Source organism: Cyrtonyx montezumae, unplaced genomic scaffold, assembly GCF_038088225.1.
Source record: "Cyrtonyx montezumae isolate F1298 unplaced genomic scaffold, pur_monq_1.0 scaffold_51, whole genome shotgun sequence".
NCBI lineage: Eukaryota > Metazoa > Chordata > Aves > Galliformes > Odontophoridae > Cyrtonyx > Cyrtonyx montezumae.
This window is the reverse complement of record NW_027072058.1, coordinates 585,931-599,590: the sequence shown is the minus strand read 5'-3', so window position 1 is coordinate 599,590 and position 13,660 is coordinate 585,931. Positions and strand designations below refer to the sequence as shown.

The 13,660-nt window shown below is 48.0% G+C and overlaps 2 protein-coding genes across 2 annotated transcripts; one reads left to right on the top strand and one right to left on the bottom strand.

The window, feature by feature from the left end:
* Positions 1-1,166: 1,166 nt before the first annotated feature.
* COPE (COPI coat complex subunit epsilon) lies at positions 1,167-5,679 on the bottom strand. The gene is made up of 10 exons (XM_065748752.1): positions 5,557-5,679; positions 5,282-5,344; positions 5,051-5,151; positions 4,722-4,874; positions 4,201-4,254; positions 3,834-3,915; positions 2,869-3,024; positions 2,547-2,615; positions 2,034-2,108; positions 1,167-1,512 (listed from the first exon to the last, which is right to left on the bottom strand). The coding sequence occupies exons 1-10, from the start codon at positions 5,677-5,679 to the stop codon at positions 1,465-1,467; spliced, it is 924 nt and encodes a 307-aa protein (XP_065604824.1). The 3' UTR covers positions 1,167-1,464.
* Positions 5,680-5,913: 234 nt separating this feature from the next.
* On the top strand, positions 5,914-9,691 carry DDX49 (DEAD-box helicase 49). Its single transcript, XM_065748770.1, has 11 exons — positions 5,914-6,028; positions 6,114-6,237; positions 6,307-6,392; positions 6,559-6,680; positions 6,786-6,973; positions 7,109-7,249; positions 7,771-7,846; positions 7,966-8,042; positions 8,535-8,632; positions 8,997-9,071; positions 9,585-9,691. Exons 1-11 carry the CDS (start codon positions 5,914-5,916, stop codon positions 9,689-9,691), a joined length of 1,209 nt encoding a protein of 402 aa, XP_065604842.1.
* The last annotated feature ends 3,969 nt before the right edge of the window (positions 9,692-13,660 follow it).

Here is a 13,660-nt window from a genome sequence, read left to right as displayed (position 1 = left end):
TCATCAAACATTCGGTTTGCAAGAAGTGCAGGCCTGAGGTGGTGGTCCTGTGCTGAGGACCCTCAGTGATGCACCTCAGCGAGGACCCCAAGTGCAGCAGGAGGATCCCTGCTGCTCCAGGCAGCAAAATAATCACTCATAAATAGAAAACCCACCCGTGGGACCGGAGCTTCGAGTTTTAAGCCACCTAAAGCCATTGCTGTGCCCACAGCCGTTCTGGGAGGGTCGTTTTGCCTCCAAGTTCTTTGGAGCTTTAATTGGGACAGCCATGAGAAAACGCGAACTCATTGCTCCCAGAGCTCTGAACATGTTCCCCCATTCTCACGTTGACAGTGCTGGCTCCTACTATGCCACTTGCTTTTATTGTTTACATTTTTAAGTCAATTTATCATGGCCCATCAAGTGGGTAATGGCTGCCCTGAGCACACAAGCCCCTTTCACATCCCCCTCAGACAGCTCCACAAAGGAAACATTCATTCAAGACTGGACCATGAATAACCCCTCATTGAAAATAGCTGCTTGCTAAACAAGCCAAGGAGAGAGACAATGAGCTCTTTCAGAGCAATCAGTGCGAGGTGGGCACAAAGGAAATGCCAGTTAGACACATTTACAGTGTAGTACAAACCCCTCTTCTCCCTCTCCCCAAAAGATAAATCAAATATTAGAGTTCAGAAGGCCCCAGCTGAGGGCTCTGTTCTTTGTGACATCTGTTCTTTGTGCCTCTGACACCACACCCGACACAAAGGGCAGCCTGAAACGTGACTCAGGAGCCCATGGCACAATCACACGGTGCTCTGTGATGTTCCATTACACATCAGGTGCAACAACCAACACCTTCTCAGAAACGGCCCGGAACAAACACACTTCCACACGTACTGCAGGATGTAATGCTCTCCTGGCTCCAGGACACGAGATGTTGCACTTATCAACTTAAGATCAGGGCTGAGCCTATTACAATTGGATTATTTCTATTCTGGGGAAGCTTTCCCTCTCACCAGCAGTGACCCCTACAGCTGTGCATCCTTCTTCCAGAGGATGTTAACCTAAACATAACTCAGGATGCACCCATGCACTGAAGTTAGCCTCCACTTCCCATAGGTGTACCACCCTCACTTCCCAGAAGAGAATCATTTGGATTTCAGAATGTAAATTAAGGGGCACACAGATCCAGAGAAGGCTTTATTAGGAATGTTTAAGGTACAGTGTTGCAAACGTGATTTGCACTGTATTTTAAACAGAGTTGAAAACCCAAAAAGCCACAACACAAGCTTTTCAGCTACCAAGTTCAGGTAGCTACATGTTATGTACAGATTTAGCAATGGCTTCCTGGATTGCAAGGCCCTGCCACATCGAGTTAAGCCAGCCAACTTGCAAAGGGCACTTTTCCACATTACCAGAAGGGCTCTGGATAACACCCCCACTTCCCAGGTACCACAGAGCAGGTCCTCTGGCTCGTCCTGCTCCTCATGCACTGGGGGCATACTGCATGGCTAGTCGGTCAAAGTCATTCTCCTTCAAATCAGAAATAAAAATAAAATGAACCAGTGTTGATCTTTACCAAAAGCCTGCACTACCCCCAAGCTGAAGAGAATACTATTACAGCAAGTCACTAAGGCAAAATCAATTCTAAAAAGCAAATTTTCTGTTCCTCAATTTGTTTCATTCCCCCTTCCCTATTACCTTCCTCTGCCCATCCCAATTCTCTCTCATCCAGAAGGTTTCCCCTATTGAAGCACAGTGTCCCATGCTAACAAACAAGTTTGTAATCTGGGTCAGATGCACCTCAAAGCATCATTTCCCAGATGTTACCAGATTTTGGGCACACTGTTCCTTTGGTTAACACCTGGATGTTATTTCCCAACACATCACACAGGGGCTAGAAAATCCACTGAGTGGTGAGACACTAGAGAAAGAATATGGACCTGCCCCCTTAGCACAGCAGTCATGTCTGCTACTAAGTAATCCCCTTGCCCCCCTCCTCTTGGTGGTGTAAGTCATTATAAACCAATTTCATATTAGGAGGTAATAAGTACCTTTGCCTGATACTCCTTTATGAATGGATGATTCTTATGTGCATCCTTCAACTGTGACAAGTAACGATTTGTAACCTGATGGGATGAAATAGGGCAATTTAAATACTGAGATAACATGAAGAAAAACCAAGGGTTTAAAACAGTATTTCCATGGCTTTGTTCTCAATGAGTAAAGAGCTGATTTTTTCAGGACCTGGAATGTTAGCAGCCCAATCTAAAAGCAGTAAGACCTGTACACACTCCACAGATAGCCCTTCAATAACAGATTCAACAAAAAGAGATATCCAAACCCAGAACATGAAGATTTCCTTCTCCACCTAGGCTATCCCCCTGGACAGTGGGACATCCAGACTTTACTGAACACTCAATGTCTCCCCAAGCCCCAAAACTATCTTATTAACAGCAATCCCAATGAGAACACAACCCAAGTTACCATGCACAGTAGGAACACACAATCTGTCCCCGAGCAGAGCAGGCTGATCTGCTTCTTGAGTACAATAAAATAAGCCTCACCTCGGGTGGTTTGCCCAAGTGCTGTGACAGGACAACAAAGTTGATCAACGTCTCAGGATGGCCACTGTCCTGGAAACAAAAACAATCACCTGCCTATGTGACTTACCCCAACCACAACCAGGTGAAACAACTGGCACAGGTGTGCAAGAAAACTGACAAGCTCATAGCTCACTTTATTGGAGTAAGTAAAGTAGAAATTACCAGCAACCACTGCTAGGGACATTTTCATGAAGTGTAATGGTGAAATTCCTTCCTGCTACACCCACTGTGCATAGGAGAAACTCAGATTGAAGCTAATCTGCCTGGCAAAACCAGAAAGTACCTTGTCCAGTGCCTCCTGAAGTACTCCTTCTGCATCATCCCACTTGCCCTGAGCCATGTAGCAGGCTGCCTGCCCATTTAGCAGGAGGAGAGTGGAGGAGCATTTGTCTGCCATCTCTTGGAAGATGTAATAGGCATCCTGTAACTTCTCACCTCCCTGTAAAAGGAGGACACAAGTGTGCAGTTTCACTGTGTATTGCTAAGAAGGCTGTATATTCTTCCTGTGGTAGAAGGACTGAGCCATGAAGTTAATATGAAGGGCTATCAAATGAAATGAGCTGTTGTCATTCACATAATCTCCTCTAACACAGGAGATCACTGTAAGACTAGAGATGAAAGAAACAAAAATATTAAGAACCCCTTAAGTGATCAAAAGATCTAGGTTTTCATTCAAAAAGAAAATACATTTCAAAAGAACCACTTCAGAACACCAATTTAATGTTTGGAAGAACATCGTAATACAATAGTGTAATAAAAGGTTATGAAATGAGATTTTGTAATTACAGCCAGGTATAAACAGCTGGCTTTTCAAAATGTTCCAGCCTCATAAAGGCTCTAGATGCAGCAGCTTACACTGATTAGAGAGTGAGTTTCCCTAGAGGAAAATATGATCTGAAGGAAAATTCAGCCACGTGCTTTTGTAAGGCCACAACTATGTACAAAAGATTTCATAACAAGATAAAGTGAACACTAAAGAAAAAATCTTAATATATCATAACATGCTATTGCATGCATGCCTCAGAGTCTGCTGAATTTTAGGAGACTTTGGTTTCAAACACTTGATATCTGGACTACCAGACAACATGTGGTTTTGGCTGATTATCTGTAACTCCTCATTGCAATAATTTTTCCTGTCAACCAGTTGCAGGCACCAAAAGGTTTAATGGAATATGGTAACTCAGTCAATTTCTAGCTGTACAGAAACAGACTCCCTCGAATGGGAGGGCAGATGCTAGGGATACTCACTATAGCCAGGTTCACCCAGGCAGTAGCCAGCTGAGTGAGGGTCGCATCTTCATCTTGCTCCTGCATCTTCTTAAGTTCTTTGCTGCAGATGCAAAAGTGGGATTTGCATAAAAGGAGCACAAGACCTCTCTTCCTGTTCTCTAAGATGAAAACAGTTTAGTTTCCTCTTTCAAGCTCTTTCACCTCTACAGCAGAACAGCCATAACAAACTGGCCATGAGGCATAATTACCTCTCAATATTTTATTGAAACAAGCTGTGAAAGAGCTCCCTGTTTTACCTCTGTAAGGGAAGAAACCCAGGCCTAGAGATTCAAACCACTTTAGGCACACTACTCAGAAATGAAATGACACAGAAACACTCACTCACCGAGCCAGATCAAGCCTGTCCAGCTTTAGAAGAATCTGGATCATCATCGCCATGCTGCAATGAACAAAAGCAAAGCAACTGTCACGATGGCATGCCTTACCACTCCTTGTGCTTTGCTCAGGAACCTGCTGCTTAGCAGAGAGGCACGACCCGTGCCAGGGCCAAGGCTCTCCACAGGAGCAGCCAACAAAGCCAGCAGTGCTCTCAGTGGGACTCAAAGCAGGGAAGCATGCTCCCAGCTGCTCTCCTGGTGCACTGCCATGTACTTGCTTCAGCAATCCTGAATGCACGCAATCAATAAATCAGATTCTTAATTTTCACAAGGGAGCAATAGATTTTATATTGCAGGCTGTGCACCAAATCACTTACTACTTCGAAGGCAAACCTCTAAACAGCTTCTCAATGGTTGCAGGGCATTTCAGAGACAAGCCAGACCTTGGGCATTCCTATTACAACTCCCTCCAGATGAGAGAGACTTTGCTAACAGAGACCTCAGCAACACCAGATCAAGTTACACTTACCATTCCAAACTTTCCCCCTGATGTAGAGTGCGTAGAGCTGCATCAGGGTTTTTGTCATGGAAATAGATTGAAGCAGCCATCAGCAAGAAAGTAGTGTTGGCCACATCAACACTTTTAGCCATTTTCTTGTCCAAATCAGCAACAATTGCATCCCTGCAAGAACATGGGTGAGAATGTAGGAACGTTTAAAAGGTCTTGCCATCAGGAAACTTATCTTTTTGTGGGAAAATCACAGCCAGATGTAATAAGACCGTGCTTCTACAAACCTCCCATGAAGAAACATGCTCCCTGTCAGAAAAGTTTGACTTGCAACTTACTACCAGCCTTACCTTTGACTCTCATTTGCAAGATATTCTGCAAACATCCGCACTGCTTGGAGCTCAGGACTTGCATTAGCTTTAATTTCATCCAGAACAACACCATATTTTCTCTATTAAAGGTAAGGAAGAACACTTAGAACTTACTACTCGTTGTGTAAATTATGCTCAGATTCACAACGTGCCCAACTCCAGCCCTGCAGGCAGACGATGCTGCTGCAAACCCAGCACCTGCAGCCTCACCTGGGCAATGTAGGCTCTGAACAAGAAAACGTCCCTCTCCACTTCCTTCTCGGGGTTAGACGGCTGAAGGAAGGACAAGAAACAAGAACTCTTCTAAGCAACCCGGGCACCAAAACCCAACAGGAGGCTGCCAGGCCGCGCGTGGGACGTTTCCCCCACCGAAAACAGCCCGGATCGAGGCGGGCAAAGCAACCAGGCCGGGAGGAGGCGGCCACGGAAAGGCGGATCGCCTCCGGGCCGAGGCACAGCCCGGCCCCGCTCCGAGCTGCCCGCACCTTGACCCGCTGCGCCTCGTTGATGGCAGCCTGGTAGGCCCCAATGTAGAAGCTGTTCTTCACGTCAAAGAGCTCGTCCGCCTCGCCGCCATGCCCGGCTCCCGCCGCCGCCGCCGCCGCCATCGCCGCTCCGCAGACACGTCCCCGGAAGCAGCTGAGCCCCGAGGGCCGCCGGGAGCCGCCGTCTCCATGGAAACCTCCGCCGCAGCCAATAGGCGCGCGAGGTGGCCGTGACGTCACGAAAGCGCCGGAAAGCAGCGGGTGCTCGAGGCGGGATGGGCGGGGCCAGCAGGGAGCAGCCAATGAGAGCGCGGAGGCGGGCGGAAGTCACCGGCACCGGTGGCAGTCAGCGGAGGCATGGCCGCGTTCCGGGAGCTGGGGCTGGCGACGTGGTTGGCGGAGCAGGCGCGGCAGATGGGGCTGAGCCGCCCTACCGCCGTGCAGGCCGCCTGCATCCCGCCGATACTTCAGGGTGAGCGCGGTCCCTTTATCTCCCGTCCCTCCTCGTTTCCTCCCCCATTGTATTCCACACCGTTTTCCCCCGCTCTCCCGCTCAGGCCGTGATTGTCTCGGCTGCGCTAAGACGGGTAGCGGAAAGACGGCGGCTTTCGTGTTGCCGGTGCTTCAGGTGCTGTCCGAGGATCCCTACGGCATTTTCTGCCTGGTGCTTACACCCACCAGGTATGGAGGAGCCCCGGGAGGCCCCCGCCTGACGCGCGGTGTGCCCGCTTAGCCCTGTCCTCCCCGCAGGGAGCTGGCCTACCAGATCGCCGAGCAGTTCCGTGTGCTGGGGAAGCCGCTGGGCCTGAAGGACTGCGTGGTGGTGGGCGGCCTGGGTGAGTGGTGCTGAGACATTAGTGTGGGCAGGCCGGGCACGAGCAGAGCGGCCAGCATGCGTTCTTCGTGCTGGAGGTGCCCGTGTCCTCTGTCACGGAGGCTGGAAGTCACAGCAGTGTTTTCCAGCCACACACACTGTGTTTACGGGGTAAATTCTCGCTGCAGACATGGTGGCACAGGCCCTGGAGCTCTCCCGCAAACCCCACGTTGTCATTGCGACGCCTGGCAGGCTGGCAGATCACCTCCGCAGCTCCAACACTTTCAGCCTTAAAAAGATCAAGTTTTTGGTAGGGCAGCTTTTTCACTTTTTGTTCTATTTTCCCCACTTTTTAAGGCTTTTAATTCTGTAGGAACGCATGGAGACAATCTCATTTCCTTGTGGCTGTGCCTAGGTTTTGGATGAAGCTGACCGGCTGTTGGAGCAGGGCTGTGCTGACTTCACTGCCGACCTGGAGGTGATTCTGGAGGCTGTTCCAGCACGCAGGCAGACACTGCTGTTCAGTGCCACACTGACTGATACTCTGAATGAGCTGAAGAGCCTGGCCATGAACAGACCTTTCTTCTGGGAGGCCACATCTGAGTACGTGTGCCTCTGCTCTGCCACACCTGGAATCTTCTTCTCTGTTATCTCCTTACTGTCTCTTAGATCCCTTGTGTTCTATCTTCTCTTGCCAGAGCTGTGGGATTTCAGTGCTTTACTGTCCTTTCCCAACAGGGTGCGGACAGTAGAGGAACTGGACCAGCGTTACTTGCTTGTACCTGAAGCAGTCAAGGATGCATACCTTGTCCATTTAATCCAGACCTTCCAGGATGAGCATGAAGATTGGTCTATTATTATCTTTACCAAAACCTGCAAGTAAGTGGAATTTTTCCTACTGTAGAGATGTTTTTGTGCTTCTAGTTCAGATTCCAAGTTCCTGTTGTACTGCTGTTAAGCTATGCTGGTGTTTGCTTTCTCAGTCTGTACTGAAATGTGGTAGAAGAGCACCTTTTTGTTTTGAGCAACCTGGGGCTGAAGGGCCACTCAGAAATGTAGCACTCGGGAAGGTCAAGCTGCTTTTACTTCCCTGCAGCCACATTTCCTTTTCCTGGTGGGTACTGGAAAGGGTGGAGTAGGGCTGCTCTCCTGTGCTGTTCATTCCTTCAGGTCACTCACCTTGCTGGGGACTGAGATGTGGTGCTGATGGCGTTCCCCTGAGTGCGGGTGGGAATCCATTCACCCTCTCAGGGTGTCCTGTTCCCAACTCTGTCATAATGCTTCAGGAACTAAACACATTGTGGTAATTGTACTGTGAGGGCTTCTAGAGGTATCCTAGCCCTGTCCTGATCAGTCAGCTTTATGTTTGCCTGAGGTATTCTTTTTTTTTTTCTTTTAAGGGAATGTCAAATCTTGAATATGATGCTTAGAAAGTTCAGTTTTCCTTCTGTAGCTCTGCATTCCATGATGAAACAGGTGAGTAATGGGATGAGTGTGGGAGGTGGATGCTCCTAGCTGTACCCCTGAGCCAAACAGCTCTCTGGGTCAGCTCCTGTGGATCACAGTGTCCCTCATCCTGGCTTCTCCTTTTCCAGCGGCAACGATTTGCAGCTTTAGCAAAGTTTAAGTCCAGCATCTTTAAGATTCTTATTGCCACAGATGTTGCTGCCAGGTAAGAGCAAACTGCAGTCTCTGTTGCCAAAGGCCTTAACCCTACTTATAAAGTATCAGAATCACTGTAGAGATTAGGGTCAGCTTAACAAAAGAGCTTAAAATTCTGCCCTCAGAGGTAGGACTAGATTGTTACCATTACAGAATATCTCTAAGCTGTGTTTTGGAGCCCATTTGTACACGATGTAGTTTTGATCCTGGCTTGTTTTGCTGCCTCAGGTGTGTGCATTCTAGCAGGAGAATGATTTCTATACAGCTTAGTTTGTTATCTCGGTCCAGGGGAGATTATCAGGTGACTTGTGGCAGGTCACTCCCTTTTGTGACTATTAAGAGTTGCATGAGATGAAAATTTATCCTAGAATAGCTTAAGCTTATTAATAAACACTCTGTTCATGAGAATGTTGGGTCCTTGAAGAAAGCAAAGATCAGGAGCTTAGATTTTAGGTATTGAAATTAAGTTTATCAGCTTCTGTTCTCTCTCCCTGCATTGCAGAGGTTTGGACATTCCTACTGTACAAGTTGTCATCAATCACAACACTCCAGGCCTGCCAAAAATCTACATTCACCGCGTTGGCCGGACAGCCCGTGCAGGTGAGCAGGTCAAACTGCACTGCTTGCAGAAGTGCTGCAGCTGACAGAACTGGGATCTCAGTGCTGGGGCTGTGCCCTGACTGAGTGAGGGAAACCTTCCCAGCAGCTGCAGTACAGTCTTTTCAGTCAGTGCCAAGTCCACTCTGCTGGCTCAGCGTTGTGCCTTAAGATTGCAAGGATAGCTTATTTTGTGTCCAATCTGCACCAGCTGAACTGCTTTTTCAGAGCAAATAAAGACCCTTTGGAGCATCCTGTCACCATAACGTGCTAGGTTGACTCGTGGAGATGGATGGAATTTGGCATGGGTTAGGCCTCCTTTCCCTCTGCTTGTCAGGATTCATGTGGCACTGTTTTCATCACGCAGGTCGAAATGGAATCTCCATTACAATGGTGACACAGTATGACATCCATCTTGTACACGCTATTGAGGAGGAGATCAGTAAGTGGGGAGCATTAATACTGCTAAAATGGGGAATCCTGCATGTTTTTTGTGTCTGTGGTGCTTGCAGCCTGGATTTTATCAACCAGGATGTATGGTTCAGAACAGCAGCATAAGGTTTCCCTTTCCTGCAGGGAGCATTTGAACCTCCATCAGTTTTGTACTTGCTGTTTCTAATGGAGGAACATATTTTGTAGCCTTTTATTAAAGCAGACAGCTTCTTCCTTACTTCCTCACTACTGTATATGCTGAGGTGAACAAAAAGGCATAGACTTCATCCTTTTTTTTTTTTTAAAGGAAACAGACCCAATAAATGCAACATCTCATACTATGGGAATTGCAAAAGGGAGGATGTGGTCCTTTATTGTGGGCCGACAGAAGTGACAACAGTCATAACTGATGACAACATTTCTGCTCCTAGTCAGTGGAACTACATAGGTTATTTACCAGTTGAGAAAGTGCCTCTGGCTTTCATAACCAACTGTGATATTTAAATGTCTCATCCTGATTTAGAACTGAAGCTGCAGGAGTTTTCTGTGGAAGAGAAATCGGTGCTTGACATCCTTACCCACGTGAATGTCACAAGGAGGGAGTGTGAAATAGTAAGTGCACAAACATGAAGCTCCTTTCTTCAGAGGACAGGAAACCTTAGGCAGCCAGGAGATTAGCTGTTGTCTAATATTAGGTTCTGGATATGCAGGTTTTCTTTTGAGCACATAGCTCAGAATTTTGCTCCTCCTTGTAGTGGAAGCACTTAAATATTTGCCATGGTGGTGGGGGTTTCATTTGAGTGGTCGTCCCTCAGTTAGCTCTGTTAGTGCACATTTCTGCAGCATTTTGTGCTGCTCAGTGCTGGGGCTGGTCGCTGGGGGGAGGACTGCAAGCCTCCAAATGTGTGCACACTGCTGAGATTCTGCTGACTGGAGCAGGACTGCTTTCCTCTGTGTCAACTCAGTGCTTGGCTACTGACTGCTCTGCTGTATTTTTACTTTGTCAGGAACTGGAGTACATGGATTTTGATGAGAAGAAAGAAATAAACAAGCGGAAACAAATGATCCTTGAAGGAAAGGTGAGAGTTGCTGCTATATAAACTATTTTGATCAGTAGCTGGTATGGTGTTCATGACATGGAAAAGAAACGACAGTTCCTGCCTCACTGCTGTGATGCGTGTGCTTCTCCCCTTCTCTTTGGGGCAGTGAAGTTTATCTTAAAGGACAACTGATATTGAAGAGTGTGTTGAAATAAGTGTCTTCAGCAGCCCCCTCAGCCATGGGTTTGAAAGCAGAGTGGGCATCTAGCAAAGGTGAGGAACTGGCACTGTCCCTGTGCATATCACTGCTGTCCTGGCATTTGTCGTTGCAGGATCCAGACCTGGAGGAAAAAAGGAAGGCAGAGCTGGCCAAGATCAAGAAGAAAAACAATAAATTCCGTGAGAAGGTCCAGCAGACACTGCAGGAAAAAAAGCAACTGCAGATGAAGAGGAAAATACAGAAGAAAATGGAGCGTCGGAAGAAACTGCGTGCTAAGGAAGAGCAGTGACATTTGGCCTCCCATTTATGGAGGGAGTGTGGGAGCTCTGCTGGTTGGCTCAGACTGCCCTGAAGTTGCTGCTGCTTTGGGAATACTGGGATCCAAGAGTTTTTATGTGGGCACTTTGACCTGAAACCACTGTTGGAGAGTATGGGGAAGGTGGGTGAGGGGAGAAGGAACACTTGATAAAACTGTCCCCATTACTTTTCCTTTCTGTGCAGTGCTGCTGGCTTGGGCCTTTCCTGACAGGCTCAATCAGTCTCCTGGAAGAATGTATTTTTCAAGAGTGTGTTTCCTTCTTCTGGAAAAGGAAAGTCCAGACTAGAATTCTTGGTGATGGAAAGGGAAATATAAATCCTCTCTCTCTCTTCCCCTTCATTCAGTCATTCTAATTTCCCTTTCAAGGGCTGGTGCTTGCCACTCACAGTTGTTGTTATAAACAGATTCTCCCCTGAGCCAAAGTCTAAAAATAATGTGATAAGATGAGCTCAGCCTGTGTGTGTGTACCATAGCGCAGGTTTTCCTGAGAGGAAAATTCCTAGAACACATGGAGAGACTGCATTGTGTGGATGGTCCTGGGGCAACCTTGGAATAATTCTGCTTTGTATGTTTAAGTTTGCCTCTGACTGTCTGCCTCAGCTCCAGCCCAGCTTATCCAGGGGGATAGCAGAGTTGCAGTCTGCTCAGTGACCTGGGCTGGTGGGGACTCGTGTTTCTGCAGATGATTAGTTCAAAACTCTGTTCAGGTTTCACTTCAGTGCCTTGTTTAATGTTCAGAACTTCCTCTAATTTGAGACTGAAGAACTGCTATTTCTATCCTCCTGCTTACAAAACTAATTTCTCTAGTCAGCACCCAAATAAATAGTTCTGCAAGAAGTGACTGGATGGTTGACTTTCTTCAATGCATTTGAGTGTTTTTATGGGAGCTTAGAGGAGGGGAGCAGTATCATTTATGGATAAATGGTTTGGAGATAAATCAGTCTTATTTCAATAGGCTAGATGAGTACTGAGCTTCTTGTAGCTGTTGAAGTCCTCAGACCCCTTGTGCAACCTGCTCCCAGCTCCTTTTCTGGGATCATGCAGCCCCCTAGGGTGCTTTTGCCTGACTTGAGTGTGTTCTATGCACAGTGAGGCCTTGCAGAGGAATCTGGTATTTCAAAACTCCCACAGCCGTGCACTTGTGGTGCATTCACACCATGCAGGAGCACAGCACTGGCAGGGACTGGGGAGGCTCGTGTCCATCTGTGCACTGTGGCAGGAGTGGGATGAAATGGGTGTGGTACTCGAGTTGGGAGATGCCTGAACTGCATTACTCACTTTGTCCCCTTGGGCACCCTCCAGGAAGGAGAAAGCACTCGATTGTCTGCCTTGTATCACAGCTCGCTGTCACTTCTGGCAGCTGCTGCAGTAGCAGCAGCAAATAGGTTTGTATCAGACTGATGCTTTTTGAATACTAAATGCTTCTACAACCTTGTGCATGCTGATTTGTGGAGCAAGCCTGTTAGCTGCAGATTAAAGAGACATCCTCTCTGGGACAGGCTGCTCTTGCCTTCCTGGAGAGGGTGCTGATACTGCTTTTGAGTGTCAGTCGTTCCCCCCCTCCTCCTGCAGAGGCTTCTTAACCTATCTGAAGTCTCTTTACTTCAGCCTGCTGGGGGGTTTCTCTGTTCATCTCCTTCCAGCACAGTGTGACATGTGGGGCTTGATCAAGGCTCTTGTCTTAAAGCTTTATTCAAAATTCCTTTTAATATATCTCTTGTCTTTCTTGAGCAGCCTTTTCTGTGAAGGTAAGATGTGCTGGCAGTAAGAGCTCTCTGTAATCCTGCCTAGATGTTCTTGCTTTAGTCAGTCTTGGGAGTGGCCCAAGTAGAAAAAGAGACTGCTATGTTGACTGGGATGCAGAAAGAAGCCTTAAATTCCCAGATTAGACATTTACACCTGCCCAGAGCTAAAGGACACTGGGTGACATTCCTGTATGCTCTGTCATCGCTGCCCTCCAAGGATATTTTGTTCATCATCATAAGCCTCCCCCAAGAGTACAGCAACCTGCTTAACAGGCTAGATTGTTTCTTGGATGTAAATCTTCCCTTCTCTGTCAGAGCCCCTTGCCTGTCCCCCAGCAGGCACTTGCATACTTCCCTGTTAAGCGCTGTGGGAGAAGCGGACTGAGAAGGGCTGTATCTCAGCCCAGCTGCAGTGTACAAGCTCTCCAGCTCTGGGAGGCTTTCCCTGGCTGAGTTGCTATGGAAACTCTCCTCAATTCAGCATCTCAGATGCTGCCTTCTCTCTCACCCAGACCATGTATGGCTGCTGAACGTGGCACTGGGCTGTGGGCTGCTCCAGGCGTGGGCAGTGGGCAGTCCTGCTCCTCTGCCTCATCCTCCTGTCTCATCCAGGTGTAAAGCTTCTGCTCAGTGCTGCTGCACTGAGGGTCACAGCTAGCACGTACATATCCAGCTCCCACCTTGTTCTGGCAGTTGTGTGTGGCCTTTATGCTGATGTGTCTTTAGCTTTGTGTGTGCTTCAGGAAGTATTTGCCTGTTCTGGAGTATCTGCCTCTCCTGGGGAGGAGGTATCTGAGGAGTGCTTCTCAAAAGTTCTGCAGGAAGATGGAAAATGCCATCTCCTTTAAACAGCATTGCAGCAGTCACCTTCAGGAGCTGGCAATCCCTTCATGTATAGCTACTACATCACGCAGGAAAGCTCTGGACTTCCGTGGCAAAGGAAAGACTGCTGTAATTAGACACTTTGGGCTGGGCTTCAGATTTATCTCTGCTGACACAGCAGAGCTGCACTGGAGCTTACGTTTCAGCTCTGCTGCTGCAGGTGCAGCACTTCCCTCTGGCCAGAAACCTGCCGTGTTTCTGATCGAAGGTAGATGCCACCCAGAGGCAGCATCAGCCTGATGGTCTGCTCAGCACTGCTGGCTCTCCAGCAGGCAGGAGCCATCTCGTGCCTTGGTAGGGGCTGCACTTGGTGCACCATCTCCAGGAGCACTTACTCCAGCTGTACTTTCACACGGGTGCTCCAAGCTCTCCTGACATCTCGCTGGTTCATGC

What these genes read in the sequence shown, in the direction of transcription:
- COPE (XM_065748752.1), bottom strand. Translation starts at nt 5,679, where the DNA reads ATGGCGGCGGCGGCGGCGGCGGGAGCCGGGCATGGCGGCGAGGCGGAC. An exon ending in TCAGAGCCTACATTGCCCAG is followed by an intron (nt 5,152 to 5,281) that starts GTGAGGCTGCAG and finishes TACCTTTAATAG; the next exon opens with AGAAAATATGGTGTTGTTCT. An exon ending in CTTGCAAATGAGAGTCAAAG is followed by an intron (nt 4,875 to 5,050) that starts GTAAGGCTGGTA and finishes ATGTTCTTGCAG; the next exon opens with GGATGCAATTGTTGCTGATT.
- DDX49 (XM_065748770.1), top strand. Translation starts at nt 5,914, where the DNA reads ATGGCCGCGTTCCGGGAGCTGGGGCTGGCGACGTGGTTGGCGGAGCAG. An exon ending in CATCCCGCCGATACTTCAGG is followed by an intron (nt 6,029 to 6,113) that starts GTGAGCGCGGTC and finishes TCTCCCGCTCAG; the next exon opens with GCCGTGATTGTCTCGGCTGC. An exon ending in TTCTGGGAGGCCACATCTGA is followed by an intron (nt 6,974 to 7,108) that starts GTACGTGTGCCT and finishes CTTTCCCAACAG; the next exon opens with GGTGCGGACAGTAGAGGAAC.